The sequence below is a fragment of the Periplaneta americana genome, chromosome 2 (assembly GCF_040183065.1).
Source record: "Periplaneta americana isolate PAMFEO1 chromosome 2, P.americana_PAMFEO1_priV1, whole genome shotgun sequence".
In the NCBI taxonomy this organism is placed as follows: Eukaryota; Metazoa; Arthropoda; class Insecta; order Blattodea; family Blattidae; genus Periplaneta; species Periplaneta americana.
This window is the reverse complement of record NC_091118.1, coordinates 37,666,513-37,689,138: the sequence shown is the minus strand read 5'-3', so window position 1 is coordinate 37,689,138 and position 22,626 is coordinate 37,666,513. Positions and strand designations below refer to the sequence as shown.

Here is a 22,626-nt window from a genome sequence, read left to right as displayed (position 1 = left end):
GTATTACTTATATGCAAAATCTCTTCCACGAATGTCAAAAGAAAAATAAAAAAAATTGAGCAGCTTTGGAAAAGAGAAACTGTGGTAGGCCTACATGTCGCATCAGAATATGAGGTTGGCATTACTACTGTGAGCGATTTAATACAAAGCAAGGATAAAGAGCTACATATTACTGTATTGCATTGTGTTTGTTATTAATTATGTACATAATATGTCTAGTAGTATGAAGACTAGTGATGGGTCGTTCACGAACGAACTGACTCTTTTGAACGACTCTCTCCTTCGAGCTAGTAATGCGCTAGCTCGCTCGTTGAGAACTGGTCGTTCGCGAGGCACTTCCAGCTGCTTCAGCTCGCGACTCTCAACCAGCTCACAGCTCGTCTCACGACTCCCGCTCTCGAATAACCAATGGCATTCAATGCATGATCACGTGACATCTGCAGTTACTTTGAGAAAGACAGAGAAGGTGAGACCGCGCCATACGCCAGTAGCGGACGGATGTGGAACTAATATTACGTGGCTTTCTATCAGCTGATGTGTTTGTAGAAAAATATACGTATAACATTATATAACGTTTATGTTGCAGGCTTTGTTTTTTCATCTATTTTGTTTAACATAATATGATTGTCCCTCTTATCCTTCTGATTCCTACTGTCATAGATGACACTGTTATTAACAGTTTCGATATGTTACGCAACCAGCTCTTTGAACGATGTCGTTCGCGAGCTGTCTAGCCTCTCGCGAATGAAAAAGCTGGCAACCAGCTCGCGAATGAAGGAGCTATCAACCAGCTCGTGAACGAACTGACTCTTTTGAACGACTCTCTCTTGGGAGCGCGAGCCAACGAGCTACCTCGCGCCTAAGAGCCGGTTGGACCCATCACTAATGAAGACATCTTCTGGTTGCAGCATGACAGGAACTTTAAATTATGTACGAAACTGTTTTATACACTTAAATGATGAAAATCATTCATAGTACGGATTATCCGATTTTTTTTATTAACCATTCAGTTCAGCCCCTTCATTACCACGGATAATAAAGGTTCTACTGTACTTGTTTTCTTTCACTTAATTTATATATACATATTTTTTAATAAAGTGTGTTCTGTACTTCATAAATTGCACCATTTGAATAAAAGACTTATAGAAAACTGACAATCTCTTTTCAAATTTTTAACTATCATGTCATGGTATCCTGAAAGATTTTATAATTAGAGTCCAGATTTTTATGTAATTAGTAATTAAATATTTTTTTCTTAGTATGTATCTGTCTGAAAACTCAAAATGTTGTCGAATTAGGCTATTAAGACCAATACGAGGTGCCTACACCGAAATGCCCTATTTTTATCTTGCTACCAATACCAAAAAAATAAAGATAAGAGAATTTTATTCACAAACATAAGTCATATGAGGGATTAAGTTTGTAACAAAAAATCATGAACTTCCATGTCAGCTCCTTTGGTCGCACGATGGATGTCTAGTCTTATTCGATTTCTGTCCAGGTCCACTCCAACATGCTCGGAGAGATGGCACCAATGGCTTCCACAATCTGGTCTCGAAGGTCTTGCACTTTAGTGGTGTACACCCTGTCCTTCATATAGCACCAAAAAAGAATGGCGGCCTGATGTCAGGAGAACGTGGAGCCCAATTCAGGAGTCCATCTCGTCCTATCCAATGCCCAGGAATGCGCTCTGCACATCCAGCGACCAGTGGGGTGGAGCACCATCTTGTTGAAACTACAACCTGGGAAAGACTTACAGCTGCAGCATGTCCAGGTAGATCGTTCTTGTGACAGTCTTCTCTGATCAAGTTCCTCCATGTCTGGATTGTGGAAGTCATTAGTACATCCCTAGATATCCGTTGTGTCAACGCAGGGACTACCATGGCAGTGTGTTTTTTTTGTTACAACTTAATACCTCACATGACATATTTGTGAATAAAATTTCTTTGGTATTGAGGGCAAAATAAAAATAGGGCATTTCGGTATAAACACCGTGTATATTTAATTTTAATAGTACATACTTTTACATATTTCACAGTGTTACATAAAACTAATATCCATGTCAAATGTTGTCTAATTAAACGCCATGTAAAATATTATCAATATTTCAGCAAAAACTGAAACGGAATTACAAAAATATTTACACAATTTTAAACTCAAAATAGTCAGTACCTAATGGGAGACACATTTCAGCATTCAGGGTAGGACAACCACTGAGGTATACACTGGCATTTCCCTGCTAATCCTGTTGTTTTGCACGTTGTTCTAAAAAAATCTAGGTGATTGACAGGTCTTGCTTAAATAATGATTTCATGACACACAACCACCTGAGGCAGACCCTCAGTGGAGAAATGCGGAACCCTCCAGAAGACACACATCCATTTGTTTAAACATGCACAATAACCTCATACAGTGTCGAATATCTTATGGCACATTGTGCTTCATGCCTTGATTAACATTAGAATCGCACCAAAAACTATATTGTGACAATGTGTAATTTGTATGAAATTATTCTTATAATTTATCTTTATTTAAAACAAAACCATTTTTTTTAAATAAATAATTTTTAATTTCCTGTGCAATAAAATTGTGATATTACAGTAGAGCATCGATTATCCGAATACCGATCAACCGAAACATCGGTTAACCGAAAGAGTTCAAGTCGGAAAACTTGTGTTTGTGCAATCGCCATGTAGAAGTTTCACTAGCGCCGTTTGCAAGATTTAGCAGAAAAAAAGAGTCTCAGCTCTGAAGCAAAAAAGTTTGGACTTACTTTCCTAAACTGTAGGCATACTTTAATGGCCATTATGAACTTGTCAAATTAGGCTAGTCAGTTTTCTGTGTTATTTTATAAGACGTGTGACAAAAAATACATACTCTATGTACAGTTTTATGTTTAATATCAGCATTTCTTTGTTTCATACTGCTCCTATATCACCGGCACAATTTGTTTTTGTAAATGATCTGTTATCCGAAAAATCAATTATCTGAACACCCCTCCCCCCAACCCCAATTGTTTCGGATAATCAATGCTCTACTGTATATATGAGCCGTTCAGAGCAGAAGTGGTGTAAGTCAATTCTGACTTACACCACTTCTGCTCTGAACGGCTCATATAAACTAGGCTAATGATTCGGTCGTTATTATACAAATTTAAATGACATGAATATATATTTTGCCTGTAAATGTATATACGAAGAACAGAGAGATTGAGAGAGAGAAAAAAAAAACAAAGAGAAAGTAGGAATTGTATTTTGTATATTATTTATTTGAGCCGTTCAGAGCAAAAGTGGTGTAAGTCAATTTTGACTTACACCACTTCTGCTCTGAACGGCTCATATGTAGTACATATTTTGAGGTTTTTAGTTACATATTTATGTACATATTATTATCAATATTACATAAAAATCCGGACTCTAATTACAATCTACTCAAGACAGAATCAGTTTCTGTTGATTATGCAAATAAGTGCAAGAATCTGAAAGACTTCTCTGTACTGGTTGGTTAGAGAGAAGGGGTGTGGAAAGGGAAGGTAGGGAGGAGGAAAAGAAAGAGAGGAAAAAGCAGGAGGGGAGCTAGCATAAAAGAATGCACCTAAAACACTTATCAAATAAAAGTATATTTAATTAATTTCAAAGCAAAATAAAATATGTATGAAATTATTATAGCTTACCATAGCATAAATCAAAATCATCTTAGGCTCAGCTTACTCGCTGGCGCCAACTTTATTTATAAGCTCATCACAAATGGAAGCAAGTTCCTGATTTTCCTTCACTTTCTGTTCCAGCATCTCTTCCAGTGAGCTAGTTTTTACTTCTGCTTTCTTTAACATTGCTTTTAATTTAGCTGTTTCTGCTTGTTGACTACGGCGAACAGAATCCAGTTCTTGGTTTGCACTGAAAAAGAAACAAATGTTGTTATTCTTCAATAATTAAACATAAAATGTAACTGAAAACTAAATTTTTAATTTTGAACAAATACAAGCTGAAAGTGATCAAGAGTAAACAAACAAACAAAATAAAATCTTTTCCACAGCACACTTGCAGTCGTCCTAGATGGTCTAGTGCATGTAATGTGTTGATTCTACAAATATTTTAGCATTATATTTATATACTAGCCTTACCCGTGCGCTCGGCTGCACCCATTAGAAATAAATATAAAGTAATTATATAATTAAAATAGGACATTTGATCTAGGGAAGATTCGTGTTTGATAGAAGGATAAATCGTTTAATATGTTACTTAATTTAAATTGTATTTAAATAATTAAAATGCGATCATTTTGGTCCAGAGACACTCATTTGGTGCAATGACAATTCCTTTAACATGTTTCTTAATTTTTATTACATGCATCCATACTTTAATGAAGACTGACATATCATTTAGATTTAATGTCTATACTTTATTTTACTTGCTATATGTTTCCATTGAATTATGATAATAACTTAATTTTAAGCCTTGTTTTCTACGTATTCATTAAATGGCGCTTGGGCCACTATGGTTCTGAACCCTTCAAATAACTTAAATTAAATTATATTATATAAAAATGTGTTGATAACGGATGTACACCAATAAGAAAGTTTTTAATTTGTTATGGGGGCTCTTGAATCTCAGGAGGAACAAATTTTATTTTACAACAGCGCAACATAAACTGCTTGGCTCATTACCCAATTTTTTTGCATTGCATTTAATACATATGTATTTTATGTATTTTAACACGATTCAATTGAGCATAGTTAAAATTTGGATTATAAAATAATGGAATGCTAAGCTAACATATTATTACTGCATACTAAATCAATACACTCTTGTGGTTCGTTAATTCTCTGAGATAAATATGATTTAAATAAATACAGGAAACGAATACACAGAATAGCCAATCAACTTGTTCGTGCTATTTTATTCTTACATGTCCTCAATTCACTCAGAAGTTACTGTAATAACATTATAGCATTATGTCCATCTAGAGAAACTACACTTTCCAATGGTGAAATAATAATTAATTACACAAATCGGTTAATTTAGCTTCCGATATTACTTCATACAAACACAGAAACATTCTCTGTAGGCTATGATTCATAGCTTTCGATTGTTGTTGACCAAGGCCCCTTATAGACGAATTCGTATGTTTATTTCATTACACCGCCTTATATGGCAGTTATTTTAATTTTGAAACTCATTTATCTCATTAAATATCAGTCCTATCAAAATTTTTCAAAGAATAAAACTTATCGGAAATGATTTTTAAAGAAATTTTTGTTATGTAACATTTTTCACAAAAATCAATAATAAGCGAGATATTTCGATTTATTTAATTCAGACCCCCTTACAATCCCCATTTTAAATAATGCATTTTGAATGCCATATAGCCTAAAATCTAAGTTACAACGAACTTAATTTATATTCCAATTTTCATCGAAATCGGTTCAGCCATTATCACGTGAAAAGGTAACAAACATACAGACAGACAGACAGACAAAAATTTCAAAAAAGCGATTTTCGGTTTCAGGTTGGTTAATTATATATGTTAGGACCAATTATTTTTGGAAAATCGAAAATTACCAGAAAAATTTCGGCTACAGATTTATTATTAGTATAGATATTTTACAAGTGAGATAAATCAGATGATAAAACACTTGAACAAAACCATTTACCAGGACGGATTATTAGAAAAGCAACTAAGTCCACAGAAACTTGATCTGTGCAATAACCAACTTTATAAGAATAGATAAGAAACGTGTAACATGCAATTTAATAAATCCATGTATGTAAGATCAGAATAAATACGCGTATGTCCCCTACAAAATGCAGTAAATCATAAGCAAAGGAATGTCATTTTGTAGCAATTTAGAAAATCACTCTGATACTCTAGAAAATTAAAGGAAACAGCTTCAGTGAGCCACAGTAATGTGTACTTAAACTGTTTTATCACAGATATGGTCCACGTAAAATGCTAATTTTTACTCCACTTGTATTGTATTTTTGGTCCAGAGAAAATACTAGCAATTCATAAAAAAACATTTCTCTTTTATTAATATTTTCGTAAAATAGTATTTTTCCTGGACCAAAGAAATAAAATAAAAAATGGAGTAAAATTAGTACTTTACCATGGACTTCTTTTTAATTGGTTATTTAACGACGCCTTTTCAACTGCTATCGTTAAATAGTGACTGAATGAGCTGAAAATGATAGTGAAATGAATCCAGGGTCCAGTGTCGAAAGTTACCCAGCATTTGCTCTTAATGGGATGAGAGAAAATCTCGAAAAAACCTCAACCAGGATTTGAGCCCTGGCCCATTCTTTCATGGCCAGGAATGCCAACCGTTACTCTACAGCGGTGGCTGTCCCCTTCCATTTTCTAGGTTATCTGAGTATTTTACAGTGTTACGAAATTGAGTTCATGTGCTTATCATTTCATCACAATTCAATTTCCTGTTTGTAAAGAAATAAATAGTGTACAACATTCCAGATTTCAACAAGAAGAACAACAGAAGAATTCATTGCAACAAATAATAGGTTAGAATTTATAGAGAAGTGACGTAACACGTAGTTTTTTTGTTTTTGCATGATTGAAATTCAAATTTTGTGTACCCCACCCCTTTTCTAAAATTCAATAGTTAATGCTGTTGAAATATGCAGAATTAAGGGCAGATTTCAACTCATGTTAAATAGTTTGTTACATAATGAGGATCACTGGTGTAAGCTAATTTCCATTCTGTGTGGAGAAGTAGAAACAAATAAATTATGAATACAGAACCGGTACTTACTTTTCTAGTTGAGACATGGCATGGGACTTCAGAACATCATATTTCTGTTCTTGCTTGCGGATGGTAGCTTCATACTCTGCTAAACTGGCTCTCAGAACCTCTTCATTCTTCTTAAACCCTTCTATTACTGTTTTGCTCCTCTCATATTTTCTGTAGGATTACAAAGATCTCAATTAATTATAAAACTGAAGACGCTTTAGCTCTAAAATTTATTAATGACCAATGAGTGTTATTATTGCTGAGCCAAAAACATCTGCCAGAGTCCATATAGCTAAAATCGCCAGAGAATGCGAGGACATTTCAGATTGTAGACGAGATTAGGGAGAATTTGACAAGGCAGGTGAAGGCAATTCTGAAAGAGCAATCTGCAGACTGTTATGAAAATGGAAGGAAAGGTGTAATAATTATGTGAGGTCCAAAGGATAATACTCTGAAGAGGGCTAAGCATGACTGGCCTAGGTAAGCTTCTTTATTTTACATTAACTTGCTGAATACTTCACAGGCGGACTTCTTATTGCCGTATATATGCAAATACTCTGCAACATCGAATAATTCGTGCACCCTAATTTAGGAGAGAAAGTTAAAAAAGTGTCTGAGACAAAGCGGTACCAACCTTATTACAAATAATGCGTGCACCCCAGTTTTTCTTCGCAAAATTCTGGAAAAAATGTGTGTGGAGTATTTGCATATATACGGTATTTTATTAGAAATAAAAAAAAAAAACTTACTTATGCAAATCTGAAAAAGCTATTTCTATATTAGCAAGATGGCCCATTGCAGCATCCCTATCCTTCTGCAGAGCAGCTTTGTCAAGCTCATGTGCTTGTCTTTCTTGTTCCTTCTCTGCAACAAGTCTTGATATTGTCTTCTCATACTCCTCCATAATAATGCTATGTAAGAGAAAAGATGACGCATAAGTTCTATATTCACTATACAGATACAGTAACACATTTCTCAATTGAGGAGGGGTTTTTTTTTTTCAAAAGTCGCTAAATGCGTCAAACTAATTTTTTTAGAATTTTTTTTTTCTGTATATTACATAACATTTAACGACACTTTGAATTTTTTCCATTGCTAATTTACATATTATAAATCTATAGTCCCGTCGCTATAATTTCCGGCAGCCAATCATGTTGCAGGTCGGCTACATTTAAACGTGTGCGTCTTGTGATTCACTGATTCATTTCTTAAGGCTCGATAAATACTTAATATAATCGCCCGCCATTTTAGCTCTTTAGTTGGCATTTGCAGAAAGCACACGAAGACGTTATTTGCCGCTCAATTATTTGCTGAATTACATTGCGTTTGATTTATTATCATAGGAATTACGACATGATAATGTTTAACGGTGTTGCAAATAGATTCCTCGCATGGTAGCTCGGCAACGTAAGAGCAAAAATGGCGAATGATACTACCTACCTAGACTTTATAGAGCCTCCACTTTCTAAGACGTAAGCAAAGAGGCGGAGTCACGCCGGAAATAACAGCGTCGGGACTATAAAATCACATATTATAAATATATACAAAAAAATATATAAGTACATTGTTACAGTATAAAAAGGAGGATACAATAATATAAATAAATTTGAAGACCGAATGAGCAGCGCTCGTGTTCGCTCGCAGTTTAGATATATTTTCAATAAAGAGGAATATAGAAATAAAATAAAAAAGAAACTAAAAGTAAAGTAACAGCTACAATGAAATCACATAATATAATTTCAACACAGAGAAGAATAATTTCGTATGCCAATCAAGTAGGACAATTTCTGGAGGGGGGGGGGGAAGAGAAAATAAATAAGAAAAAAACAGACAGGTTTATACAATACAATATGTATACATTCCGAAATTAGAGAATACAAATATCCTATAAGCTGACTGATCCATACACATAAGCTATAAATTTACTTAATCAAATTGAAGACATTAACACGTTTTTAATTTTCTTATTATATTTTCGTTCTGAAAAGGAATTTTAAAAAGTTACATTTGTTCAGATCAAATTTGTGCATATGTAAAGGACAAAACTAAAATTCTTTCATCAATTATTATCACAATACACTGCTCTCTTCAACTGACAGAGCATAATGGGAATTACATCAACGGTTTTCCCAAAACATGCCATGAAATGTTTCATATAAAATAATTTTTATCTCGGAATGGAAGCAAAAATGAGCAAAATTGTGTTTAAATATTGTGTTCGAAATATCTCAAACAATAACTCCCGGAAATTAAAGACGTTATTTACAATTCACACCTGTACATTTTGCATTGTTGATCTAAATATAAAATGCTATCTAGATGTCATATGTTGCATATTCTATTCTGCTTATAACGTAGTTTACATTTATAGACTTTTGCTTTAAATGATCGAGAGCGACTATCAAGTTTTGGAAAAGATTACAGTTTTCATTGCTTTATAACAGTACCAATAATCAACTTTTGCTAAAACGTAATTCACAGGGATATGTGTAACATGAATATTGACATGAAAATTTTGACGTTTGGTGACTTTTGAAAAAATGCTCCTCAATAATTACATTAACATATTTCTATTTTTATCAAGAATTAATAACTGAATTATTAATCTGCATAATTTTCCCTGGCATCTTAATATACGTGGTGTGCTTTTAAAGTTTTAAGGTTGGTAACACCACGTTTTTTTGTTTTGGATTGTGTTTGTTGGGGGTTTGAAAGAAAAGCTTGTTTTGTCCCTGAATGATTCTGAAGAGATCATCGCTCTTCTTTTGTACAGAAAAGTGTGGTGGCATCTTACTGGGTAAGGATGTGTTAAACACTGTTGGCGGATTTTGTTTCTGTGGAAATAGATGAAAAAATGAAGCAGCATTCTTGCATAAATTTTGCTTTAAAACTGGAAATTTGCCTCTGGAGACATATGGACTTTTAAGAATTTCGGTTATATTACAGTCTATTGTACTTGATAATTTTACAGTTTTGATAACACAGGTAATTCAAAATACAGTACTAATATATAAACAAATACTTATTACAGATATCGATGATTGTGTACTGAAAACACTGGAGCAAATGGCTAATCAAATGAAGGGAATAATTTCTTACAAGCATAAATGATGTGCATAACAGATCGAGTTTTCATGGCAATCTTGGTTAATGCCAGACTACATTACATTCTACGAAAGTAGCACATGACATAAAAATATGATAAAACCAAAAGTTTATCCTATTTACACAACTCTTCCCTACATACTAGATCCCTACTTACTTTGTGAAGAAATCAGTCACTTCTTCCTCCATTATCACATTGCATTGTTTCGTTTTCATTTTCAACAGCAATTTTCTGAAGGCAATGATGTCGGGAAACTAAAGTGCCATATGAAGTTAAACTATGAAATGTTTGTAAGGGACAGCCAAACTTTTGATAGCAACCCTCTAATGGTTACATTATCACAATATTTGTACATTGTATTAATGTTGACTTTTGACCTCTGCTCGAAAATACAGCCACATTGCTGCCAACCCTCGGAAAAAATATGGGTTATTCAGATGACAGAGAATCATTTTCTAGCAATACTTTAAGCATTTCCGCATGTATTTGATATTTGGTACGCAAGTGGAAATTAATCTTCTTTCCATAATGTTGCAAAAAGACTGCTACATAGTACAATGCTTTTGTTGTCAATTCGTTTTTATGTACAGTGAATACATTACTTTCTATTCAGATATTATAGACATCTTTAACATTTTCAGTTTTTCTATCCTTGGTTGAGAATGTTTTGGTTGTTATCATAATTTGAATGCATGCTATTGTAACATTTATTAACATAAAAACGTTTATAATCTATTATTATATCAAGGCATAATAAGCAGATGAGACACGACACTACTATTATTTTTTAAATAAATATACCTTGACTGCAGTAATGATGCAGGGTAACCGAAGTTTTCTAAAGTTGCACATTATTACAGAAATTAAAAAAAAATATATATCAGAAAAAGAAAAATAATAAAGGAGCGTTAAAAAAAGTGCGCTGGTTTTGATACATCAAATTTTGAACTTTATTTTTTCAAAATCCTTTAAACTAGGACATAAACATGTTCAACTCACCTTCCCATTTCAGGTATGGAAAAAGATGTCGGGCACTCCACTGCGTTGGCATGCAAGAACTCTGTCCGTGAAATTCACTATGACTGCCTGACAAATTTCCAGTTGGATTTCACCGACAACTTGTCGAATTTCCCTTTTAACTCGCGGATGTTTCGAGGTTTATTGACATATACCAATGATTTAAGATTACCCCATAGAAAAAAATCGCATGGCGTTAAATCACATGATCTTGATGGCCAAATGATATGATCCAGGAACCACTCATAGAGCAACTCAATTGTTTCGTGGGCAGAGTGACTGGTGGCACTATGGTGGTAATGGATATCATATCGGAGAATTCACTATATTGAAGAACATCCTATGCCTAGAAGTAGAAACAAATAAATTATGAATACAGAACCGGTACTTCTTGGTAATGGTGAAGAACCTATTTAATTGGACTAACAGTCACACTGTCACGAACCACACGTTGCGCAATATTTTTTTTTTTTAAATCCAATGCCACCAGGTTGTCTTTTCGACATTTCTGGTCTTCTCTCCTGTCTGTGACTTAATTGTAACCCACTTCTGAGCTTGGGGCGCCTGGAAGGCGGAGTTACATTATCCCGATGATGTGATAGGATGATTATGATAATGTGGTGCCAGGAGAGGTCTTAAATCTAAACTTAACCTAAATTCCAGACCATGGACGAACACAGGAATAATCCCCTTTAAGGAAAAATTCCTGTGCTCTAACCGGGAATCGAACCCGGGACCTCATGAACTATAGCCAGAAGCTCTGACCACTAGACCATGAGGCTGGTCATTCCTAATTTGTAATAAGCTATTAAATTTTTTTCATGAATTGTCTTGTTATTCACCTCTATGTTAATATTATATTATGTAATTTCACTGTAGCTGTAATTTTACTTTTAGTTCCTATTTTATTTTACCTTATTTATACACAGTATTCCCTCTTATAGCCTATTAATAATATATCTGAACTGCGACCGAACACGAGCGCTGCTCATTCTGTCCTCAAATTTTATTAATATTACTGTATCCTATTTTTTATATTGGTGTATTATTTTATTTCCATTTCTATTGTTGTAATAATATCCTGTAGTCTGATGTATTATTCTGGATTATATATTTCGACGGTACCCAGTGCAGACATGGCTGCCTGGAGATTGAAACTTTAGCACATGTTGCGCAATATTAAACTGCTCCATGGCTAGACACACAATGACGGAATGCGAGAAATTCAGACTGAAGCAACAACAGAATGTTCATGGATATTGAAATGAAAAATACCAAGCAATTCAAAACTGGCGCACTTTTTTAATGATCCTTTAGTAATATTAGTTCAAGAGCCGCAATAAATATCTTTGAGAGCCACATGTAGCCTGCAGGCCAAATAAAGAGTACCATTGTTTTAGATGAATATCTGATTCTCACTACATAATTTAAAAGTCAGGGAACACCGGTGATTCAAGGCTAACTGATTGCTATTCACAGTTAGTTTCTATTCGAGAGGAAGTGTCTATAAATTACTTTCACTCAAATGGCAGTCCTCTTGACAATGTTTATGGATTTGAGAGTTCCTCCACTGTTTCCTTCTTTACTATGTACCGGTAACTGATATTCAGGTAATGAATACACGAACTGAACTTTTCATAGTTCAACTTCAATGGGTGATTGTATAATGTTATAGAATTAAGCAGTGCTTTTTTTCTGGAAAAAAGTTTACCGGAACTCTATCACTCGATCACATTATACAACAAAAACGTAGGTATAAAAATATTAGGCCTACATACCTTATTTTACAATAAGTTCCAAACGGAGCTCATCAATTTTAAGCATAACGGAAATTTTGCGATTTCGAGCTATAGTTTCAGGATCAATAACGGAAGATAGCAGTCGGATCCCGGCCAACTAGTCACTCATATCGAGTGCACCTCAGCACATGTGTGGACTTCGGTCCTGGGTTCATAGACATCTATGACGTAGTGCAGAGGGCGGCCACTAGAGGGAACCCTAGAGTTGGAGCTTAATCTGAGACGATTCTAACCGGCGTCGGAGTTGTATCCGGTGTGGCTTAGTGGATAAAGCATCAGCACGTAGAGCTGAAAACCCGGGTTCAAATCCTGGCGCCGGAGAGAATTTTTCTCCGTTCCATTACTTTTTCATAGCACTAGATTGCATGAGTTACTTTTGCACCAACGATAATAATGAGAAAATGTAAACTCTTGGACTCTGCAATGGTGGCAATTTTAATTTTCAATTTTGCTTATAAAATATATCTCGTTGGAATTTGTAATGGCAAAAAGTTTACCGGAAGGCGTTCCGGACCGTTCCGGCTGAAAAAAAAGTGCTGGAAATAAGTAAAATATTGTACCTCATCTGCTTTTGAGCTTGTGTCTTCTCAGCCACTTTCTTGTTCAAATTTGCCTCACGGTCTTCACTCTCTCTGACCAGAGACTGCAGGTTCTCCACATGCTTTCTCAAGGTCTCGTGCTCCTTTTCCAAATGAGTCACAGTTTCTTTATGCTTCTCATCTTCTGCAGCAAGCAGTTCCCTCAACAAGTACAGCTCCTCCATTACCCTTGCATTATTTGCAATCACTTCTGAAGAGTTGAGTTCAATGGACTCCTGTAAATACATTTAGTTTTCAGATTGTGAAGACAGTTTTGAAAAAACCCATATACTTGAAGAGTTCAGAAGATGATTTAATGTAATATTTATAAAAGCTGTGTAATATGATGGCACTCATTATTAAAGATAAGGACGAGAACTAAAAAAGGACGAGATGTGTAATCTCCCTCAATAGCAGATATCTGACTTGTGTCATACACCCAACCCAAAAACCCCTCTAGAAGTGACGTGTCATTAACAGTAGATCTTTTTGCCGCAATAGTGTTGTGCTCAGTGCACTACGGATGTTCTACATCAGCGTTTCTCAAACTTTTCTGAAGTGGGGACACTTTTTAAGTCAGAACAGTTCCGCGGACCACCTTACTCTTGTTCTCTTCGAAAGCAAATTTATCATTTTTGTAGTATATTTTAATATCAATAAACTTACCTTTTAGTGTAGAATTAATTAAAATTAATTTAATTCAATTAATTTTATATTAGTATTAACTAATTAAGTTAATGTTAATAGAAGAAAATTTCTTATATCGTCATCTAGAAAAAGAGAAATAAAAAAATTAATGCAGAAACATGCCCGATTTTCAACAAGTAAAGATGCAATTTTGCATGTTATTGGTGTACGACATACAGTACGTGACCATTTCAATGTGCAAACTATTAAGAAAGTCATAAATACATGAAAAGGTTCGGTACTTTGATCCCGTTATGAATTTGGGTAGTCCCTAGCTGGGTTACAGGCACGTTGCCAGATTTGCATGGAAAAGATAGCGAGAAACACCACGTTCATAGTGCTTTAAATCCCTCTTTTTGCCGAGAGTAGAGTGGGAAGTCGATCGACGGGTAGGGTAAATAAATTTCATAAAATGTCAGTACTGGGAGAAAAAGTGAAAGGCGATTGCCATGTGTCATTTACAAACTCTGAGATTTTCAGCTATAGTGTGATATGCAATTCGTTTGAATTTTATTTTTTCTTCTGTCTTTTTTGAAGGACTACAAGGGCAGACCTCGAGGACCACAGATGGTCCGCGGATCATAGTTTGAGAACCACTGATCTACATAATACAAGATGATGATGAAGACCCAGAGTGATGAAGGAATGCTGTAGGGAAAATAGGAATATGCAAAACCTACCAATGAACACTTTGCCTGCCACAAATTCCACTTGGATCAACAGGGACTAAAACCAGGTTACCAGCTTGAAAAGCCAGCGCTGTGTCATTACCCTAATGGTTACTTATCCCTATAGACTCTGTGCATCTAGTGAAGCAGAAGGAATTTCCTTGCATGCATGTATATGTATTGGTACCGATACCTGTTTAGGTACTGGTACAGGCTCCTTCACTGGAGACACTAAGGGTTGTTTCGTGGGAGATGTAATATACGACTTCAAAGGTGATGGACTGAGTGAGATCAGTTTATCAATGACTGATATTGCAGGATTCTTCACTGGGGTGGTGTTATCTGGCTGCTCGTCTTTCACAGGGCTTGTAAGTATAGGCATGGAGTTGATACTGAAAGAGAAAAAAAAAAGCCTTTTGTAAATAGGTGTTGACACTTTTTGCAGCAGAAGTCGTATTCATTACAATATAACCTAAAAATAAAGAGCCCACACATTCTTTTGATTTGTACCTTGTGCCTCCATATATGATCAATAACACAAAGAAGTCTATGTACAGAGCGTTCGCCTACGGGTGGGGCCAGGAAAGCGGCCTGCCTGAGGTGTTGCTTGCGGGAATCGTCCATCCGTAAGCTTCTGCTTTCTATACTATACTCTGTAGAGTTTTAATTTTAAAAGTTTAGCAGCAGTAAAGACTGATGTTTTTGAAACACTAACTTCCTGTGAAACAAGTCTTAGAGATTTATAAGGAGAGCATGCAAATGATGCACTGATTCCATCAATTTTTTCTTCCGTCAATACTCTTCGTTGTCACTTAGGAATTGTAGCATTTATCGACCCTGTTGTCCTTCATTTGTTAACAAGACGTCTAACAGTTTCTCTACCCTGAATTGGAGCACCCAGATATTTCACTTCAAATTGCCTACGCACCTCTCTACATGACTCTGTTTTCACATATGCATCATACATAAAAACTCTTTGTTCAAGCGTGAATTTTGCGTTTTGCATTGTTAACAAATTTTACACACACGCAGAATATTTATGCAACTGTGTCAAGAAACTGCGCTGTACGTGTTAAATACTGCAACATCTGGCTCACAAGTGATAACTTGTCGACCTTGACGTCCTTGATTGTCAAGCGTGTCTCAACAACTGCGTGCACAAAGCGGCGTATCAGTACATGCCGCTTTCCTGGCCTCACCCGTAGACGAACACTCTGTAGTATTTGTGGACCTAGAAAAGGCTTTTGGCAGAGTGGATTTGAATAAACTGATGGAGATTCTAAATAAAATAGGTGTGGATTGGAATGAGAGAGGGCTGTTCACTAATCTTTGTATGAAATGAGTCAAAGTCAGGATAGGAGGAGAAATGTCTTGAATGAAGTGAAATTGTGAGAGAGATACGTCAAGGATGCCTTTTATCACCTATCCTGTTTAACATCTACTTGGAGGATATAGTAAAGAACTGTTTTTAGAACATGGGAGGAGTGACAGTAGGAGGAAGTGGAATAAAGTGCATTAGATTTGCTGATGATATGATGGTGTTAGCAGAAGAGGAGACGACACTAGGAGATATGCTACTGGAGCTAAATAACAGTTGTGAGCAGTATGGGATGAAGATAAATGCAAATAAGACGAAGACTATGGTCATAGGAAGAAAAACAAAGAAGGTAAACTTGCGAATTCTAAATGAGGCAGTAGAGCAAGTGGACAGCTTCAAATATTTGGGGTGTACTATAAGCAGTAACATGAGCTGCTGCCAGGAAGTCAAGAGGAGGATAGCAATGGACAAGGAAGCTTTTAATAGAAAAAGGAGCATCTTCTGCGGACCTCTGGAAAAAAAATTAAGGAAGATACTAAGGAAGAACTAATGCAGTGTGGCAATGTATGGGGCAGAAACATGGACATTACGACAAAGCGAATAGAAGCATTAAGGAATTGGTTGGGTCACTGGCTGATAAGAAACTGTCTATTGAAGAATGCACTGGAAGGAATGGTGAACAGGAGAAGAGTTGGGGCAGAAGAAGATACCAGATGATAGACGACATTAAGATATATGGATCATATGAGGAGAAAAAGAGAAAGGCAGAAAATAGAAAAGATTAAAGAAACCTGGGTTTGCTGTGATCTACAGGTATCTGATCTTGGGGACCAAAGCTGTAGTTAAAATTGATACTGAAATAGTATATACTGTAGGAAAAGAATATTGACTTATCTTCCATCTAGTGGGAAGAACTTTGAGCAAGAATCAGCCGAACATGTCTTGTTTCTTGACACATATAAGTGAAGCAGTCAAGTCCATTTCAACTGTAGGGACGTTACTGTAAGTCAAACTTAACAGATTCTTGTACCTAAGTCTGCAGCATATATTTCATGCCCAAGTCAAAATTCAACTATGCCATTTATTAGCTTCACATATCATCTTATCACTGAGGGTTAAAAATTCAGTTTTACAAACGTCATCAATTATGAATAAAATTCAATTCAATATATTAGCAGAGTCTAGAGAAGTCGTTCCTTTAGTCACTGGGAAGAAAAAACTTAACTGCACTGAACCCGACCATGAGATAATACATGTCAAGCTTCTGAGTACTAAATATATCTATTACATATATACAAAAGATTTCCTAAATATCCTTATCACTGAATAAAACAAAGCTTCTCTCAAATTCTACTCTATTCAAGTGATTAAATAGAAAGCACGACCATCATCTTATTTATTACCTCTTAGCTTCTACTGCTGGGGGCAAAGGCACCGACTTGTCGGTTGTTCTGGAGATTCCTCCCACCAACGGGTCAAATTTCACATATAAAGATTCTTTACGCAGATCAGACACTGTGTGAGAATTACCCACAGAATTTAAGTACTCAAATGCTGCTGGATCCTTAAACACTGAAAAGAAGAAATGCATGACTTTCAATACATTTCACATACACATAACTTCAGAATGCAAATAAGGGACAGTTGCAACATTTAACTTTAGGAAAATACGATGAACTTTCGAGAGAGAGAGAGAAAAATCTGTGAGTGCCCAGCACAACAAAGCACAATACAGGAAAAAATGCTTTAGCCTTACACCATTGAAGGTATTATATTGTTAATCATTAATTTATTTGTTTTAATAAAATTTAGAAGGGACATTAATGACAGATTGGGAAGAGATAACTGCAAAGGTTATGTTTATACAAACTACAGTCCCGACGCTGTTATTTCCGGTGTGACTCCGCCTCTTTGCTTATGTTTAGAAAGTGAAGGCTCTATAAAGTCTAGGTAGGTAGTATCGTTCGCCATTTTTGTTCTTACGCTGCCAAGCTACCATACGAGGAATCTATTTGCCACACCATTAAACACTATCATGTAGTAGCTCCTATGATAATAAATCAAAAGCAATGTAATTCAGCAAATAATGTCTTCATGTGCTTTCTGCGAACGCCAACAGAAGAGCTAAATGGAGGGGGGTTATATTAAATATTTATCGAGCCTTAAGAAATGAATCAGTGAATCACAAGACGCACACGTCTAAATGTAGCCGACCTGCAACGCGATTGGCTGCCGGAAATTAGAGCGATGGGACTATAGTAAATAATGTTCTATTTTCTAAATGTAACACATCCTATTTTGTTTCCTGAAGAGGAGAGTCACTCGTTTTGGTTCGAAACATTTTTCATGTCTCCATACACATATTACATATAATTCAACAACAATAATTACTGTACCAAGAACTGTGCACAGCTATTGCTTGGGAATAGAATCACTTTTAACTGAAATAATAAAATAAAAAAGTGACAGTTCCTTATCACAATTTTACAACACGATATTCATACAATCAATCTGGGAAAGAATACGAGAAAAATAACCGTTGGCCATCTATGTATGACATGTTCGTAAATACAGGATTTTTGGTGTCCCATATGGATTTCACACAGAACAAGTTTTTCAAGTCTCAAATCTGGGACATTCCATACAATACGAGGCACCTGGCAACCCTACTTTTTGTTCTGAATTATAGAAAGCAATGAGGGTTCTAATTACAACTGTAAACTGTTTTACTTCATAGCAATACTATAAAAAATATCACCAAACATTAAAAGATTTTAAACTGTGTCACATTTGTACCAATTTACACCAACATTTTAGAGACATACTTATTGTTAACAGTTCATGGATAATGATAGGAAACAGGAACGGTACCGTGTGACTGTCGAATGGTGAAATCTTCATAGGAAAGTACAAAGGATGGTGATGGTCCATACACTGATGCTATCTTAGCAAAGCCATGACTAAGACTGGAAATCAACCGGCCTCCAATGGCTGTTAAATGAAACACATGCATTAATGTGGTTATACTTACAAAGATTAAATATGATTTATTATAGAGTAAATGCATTACAGACAATAGATCAAGGGCAAGTCCAGTGGCCTAAGCTCGACCCAGCCAGTGAGTCAGGTTTTGGCTGAAATATTTAACACCTTCTCAGGGCTTAGTCAATTAAAACAAGAACTAATCTTTCCTGGTTCTTTTCTGCCATGATATTATTTTTTCCCCCTTTTAATAATAATTAATAACACTAGTCGACACATTGCAACTTCTTCGTGTATCTGGTATGTAAATGGGTGGATTTACATAATTTTGCGATGCTTAAGTGGAAAAATCAGTTTTTTTTCCCTATTACGTAATATTTTCTAGATACACAGCACTAACTCAAAGACAGTAACACGATATTGGTAAATATGGACCATTTTAAATTCAAGCATAATGTAACACTTAGAACAGCACTAAAGTTTTCCTGACAACATAAAAAACTCTTATAAACAAACCAACAAAATCTCGTTTAAGCACGGACTACACTACAGGGCTAAGTTGCTTCTACCAGGCAAAGCCAGTACACTTCTTTCTTACTTACTTACAAATGGCTTTTAAGGAACCCGAAGGTTCATTGCTGCCCTCACATAAGCCCGTCATCGGTCCCTATCCTGTGCAAGATTAATCCAGTCTCTATCATCATATCCCACCTCCCTCAAATCCATTTTAATATTATCCTCCCATCTAAGTCTCGGCCTCCCCAAAGGTCTTTTTCCCTCCGGTCTCCCAACTAACACTCTATATGCATTTCTGGATTCACCCATACGTGCTACATGCCCTGCCCATCTCAAACGTCTGGATTTAATGTTCCTAATTATGTCAGGTGAAGAATATGTGTGCAGTTCTGCGTTGTGTAACTTTCTCCATTCTCCTGTAACTTCATCCCGCTTAGCCCCAAATATTTTCCTAAGCACCTTATTCTCAAACACCCTTAACCTATGTTCTTCTCTCAGAGTGAGAGTCCAAGTTTCACAACCATACAGAACAACCGGTAATATAACTGTTTTATAAACTCTAACTTTCAGATTTTTTGACAGCAGACTAGATGATAAAAGCTTCTCAACCGAATAATAACACTTCTAGCCAGTACACTTCTAGCACAACTAAATGCCTCTTCCATATAGCGACTCTTTTGTAAACTTCTTCCACAATATATTGCATTCAAATACAGGTTTAACCACTATAATTCTGATTTATTTACACACTATCCCTGAAAGAATGACAACATTAACAATGTAACAATATTATAAAATCCATATAACACCTAAAATATCTCAAAACCCTTACATGATACAGCAATTTCAAAGGCCGTTTCGAATTCTACAACCAAAAATTTATATGAATTGATATATCACACACTATATGCAAAATTACTGTTGACCAGTGTAATTTTTCACCACAGAAATAAGGGGTGCACATTAATGTTACAGTTAAGGCATAAGGCTGGTAGAACCGAACAGTAATAAATATGGGGCTGCATGTTGGGATCCTTACAGATTAGAACACATTAAGACACTGGAAAAGATTCAAAAACGGGCTCTCAAGTGTTGTCGGAAAAATTCACCATTAAAATGGGACACACTCAAGGACAGGAGAACGCGAATTCGATTATGCGCACTGTTCAAAACACACAGAGGTGAGCCTGCCTGGAGAGAAATAAAAAATAGGTTGCAACCGTCAAATTACTCTTCAAGGAACGACCACTCATATAAATTGAGGGAAAGAAGACAGAGGACGGATACTGGAAAGTTTTCTTTTCTCAATCATACTATCAGGGACTGAAATGCTTTACCTGCAGACTTACTAAAGGCTTTACCAACAACCAAAAACGTATTTGAAAATAGGCTTAAGGACTTCACTAATAAACGGTAATTATACACAGTATGTAAAGGATGTAAATGATATTTTGTTATTGAAGTGTTGTATCAGTGAAGTGTGTTGTATCAGTGAAACGTGTTCCTGTCAGGGAAGCTTTATAGTTTATAGTGGCAGTGCAAAGTATTTGAACAGTGAAATGTTTTTTGAAGTGTTAGTGAAATCAGGATAGAATCAGTGAAATGTGTCGTAGTTCCAGTGCAGTGAGTGAGTTGACAGCGAAATGAGTGTAATGTGGAAAGGTACTTGTGCAGATATTAACATATCATACTCGTGGGTTTTAGTTCGAACTTAGATTTAAGATACAAATTAGATTTATTTTAAATGTTATTTTAAGTGATCGTGCTTCATTTAATTTAGGATATTCCCTATTATTATTATTATTATTATTATTATTATTATTATTATTATTATTAACTGTAGTTTTAATTAATAAGTTTATTATTGTCATTATTGAGTGTAATTAGTTACCACTGCCACCGGGTATATACCCATTGCAGTGTGAATAAATAAATAAATAAATAAATAAATACATACATACATACATACATACATACATACACATACATTACAGTCGTGTGTGTCTGTGTGTGTACTTATGTGTGTAATATACAGAAAAAGGCATCAAGAAATCATTTTTAATGGTATATACATTTTATAATTTCAGAAGTTTTATGTATTACTTCATACTACACAAATGAACAGACATAAAAGATATGAAAAGAAATGTTGCTTGCTCAGACTACGAGGGGATGCAGTGACAGGAGACTTGTTAACTTTTCTAATTGAAAACATAACATGTGATATCCTAATATAGAATGACACTGTGTTGCAAAAGTCTGGTTGTTTTGACGTGAAATATATCCTTCCCTATACTGAGTATGAGCACTTGTTCCGGGATCCATGGTGAAACAAAAAAATGACAAAAAAGAAATAAAATTCATGACAAAAGTTTCAAATGATACGTGGGCCATAGTTTCTTTGTAAACAATTTTATAATTTTAAATTGAAAAAAAGAGAGAGAATACTAAAATGAACAGTGAAACTCACCATCTCTGCTTTGCACTTGGGCATCTTCTGCTATATCAGGTCCTGCTTCACTCTGATTTATTTCCGAGTTAATTGAATTCTTAGGAGACCCCTCGACACTGGGTGCCTGTAAAATTAACCAAAATTTAAATTTAATAAAAATTCATTACTTCATTAAAAATTGAACATAATAAAAATTTCATTTTATGTCCAGTGTTTAAGGGACTTTTTAAATTGGTTAACAACGTTGTATCAACTGTGAAGTTATCTAGTGTCAGTGGGATTGGTGGCGGTGACATGGTATTTGTAAGTTAGGTCCGAGGATTCATCATGAGATCATCTGACATTACCTTACAGTTATGGAAAACCTTGGGAAAAACACTAGGTAATCAACTGAGACTGGATTCGAATCCATGCCTAAGAACAGCCCAGGATCAAGAGTCCAACTTCTCACAGTTTGAACTATGCTGGTAATTTTAAGGTGCACAGCTTTACTATGCTGCATATTTTTACATAGAACTACGTGTGGATGATGCAATCACTTATCGATAGGTGCAAAGTTTTACTATGCTGCATCTTTACACAGAACTACATGTGGGTGCAATCACATTTATCGACTGGTACACAGCTTTACTGTGTTGTATGTATTTACATACAGACCCAGAAATAAATCCGTTATAACATACCGCACATGCTCAGTGCTGTTTCTGGATCTGAATAAATACAATCATCCATCAACAGGCGCATAGCTTTACTATACT

General features: G+C 35.4%; 1 protein-coding gene across 6 annotated transcripts in view; it reads right to left on the bottom strand.

The window, feature by feature from the left end:
- Positions 1 to 22,626, bottom strand: part of LOC138692626 (transforming acidic coiled-coil-containing protein 2-like) — a 302,133-nt gene that overhangs the window by 3,602 nt on the left and 275,905 nt on the right. For all 6 annotated transcript variants that reach the window (XM_069815690.1, XM_069815681.1, XM_069815700.1 and 3 more), the window contains 7 exons: positions 21,887 to 21,992; positions 17,322 to 17,490; positions 14,794 to 14,992; positions 13,228 to 13,481; positions 7,495 to 7,656; positions 6,767 to 6,916; positions 3,674 to 3,896 (listed from right to left, as the gene is read on the bottom strand). In XM_069815690.1, coding sequence (XP_069671791.1) covers positions 3,707 to 3,896; positions 6,767 to 6,916; positions 7,495 to 7,656; positions 13,228 to 13,481; positions 14,794 to 14,992; positions 17,322 to 17,490; positions 21,887 to 21,992 — 1,230 coding nt within the window. In that variant the 3' untranslated portion in view covers positions 3,674 to 3,706. The remainder of the gene's footprint in view (positions 1 to 3,673; positions 3,897 to 6,766; positions 6,917 to 7,494; positions 7,657 to 13,227; positions 13,482 to 14,793; positions 14,993 to 17,321; positions 17,491 to 21,886; positions 21,993 to 22,626) is intronic.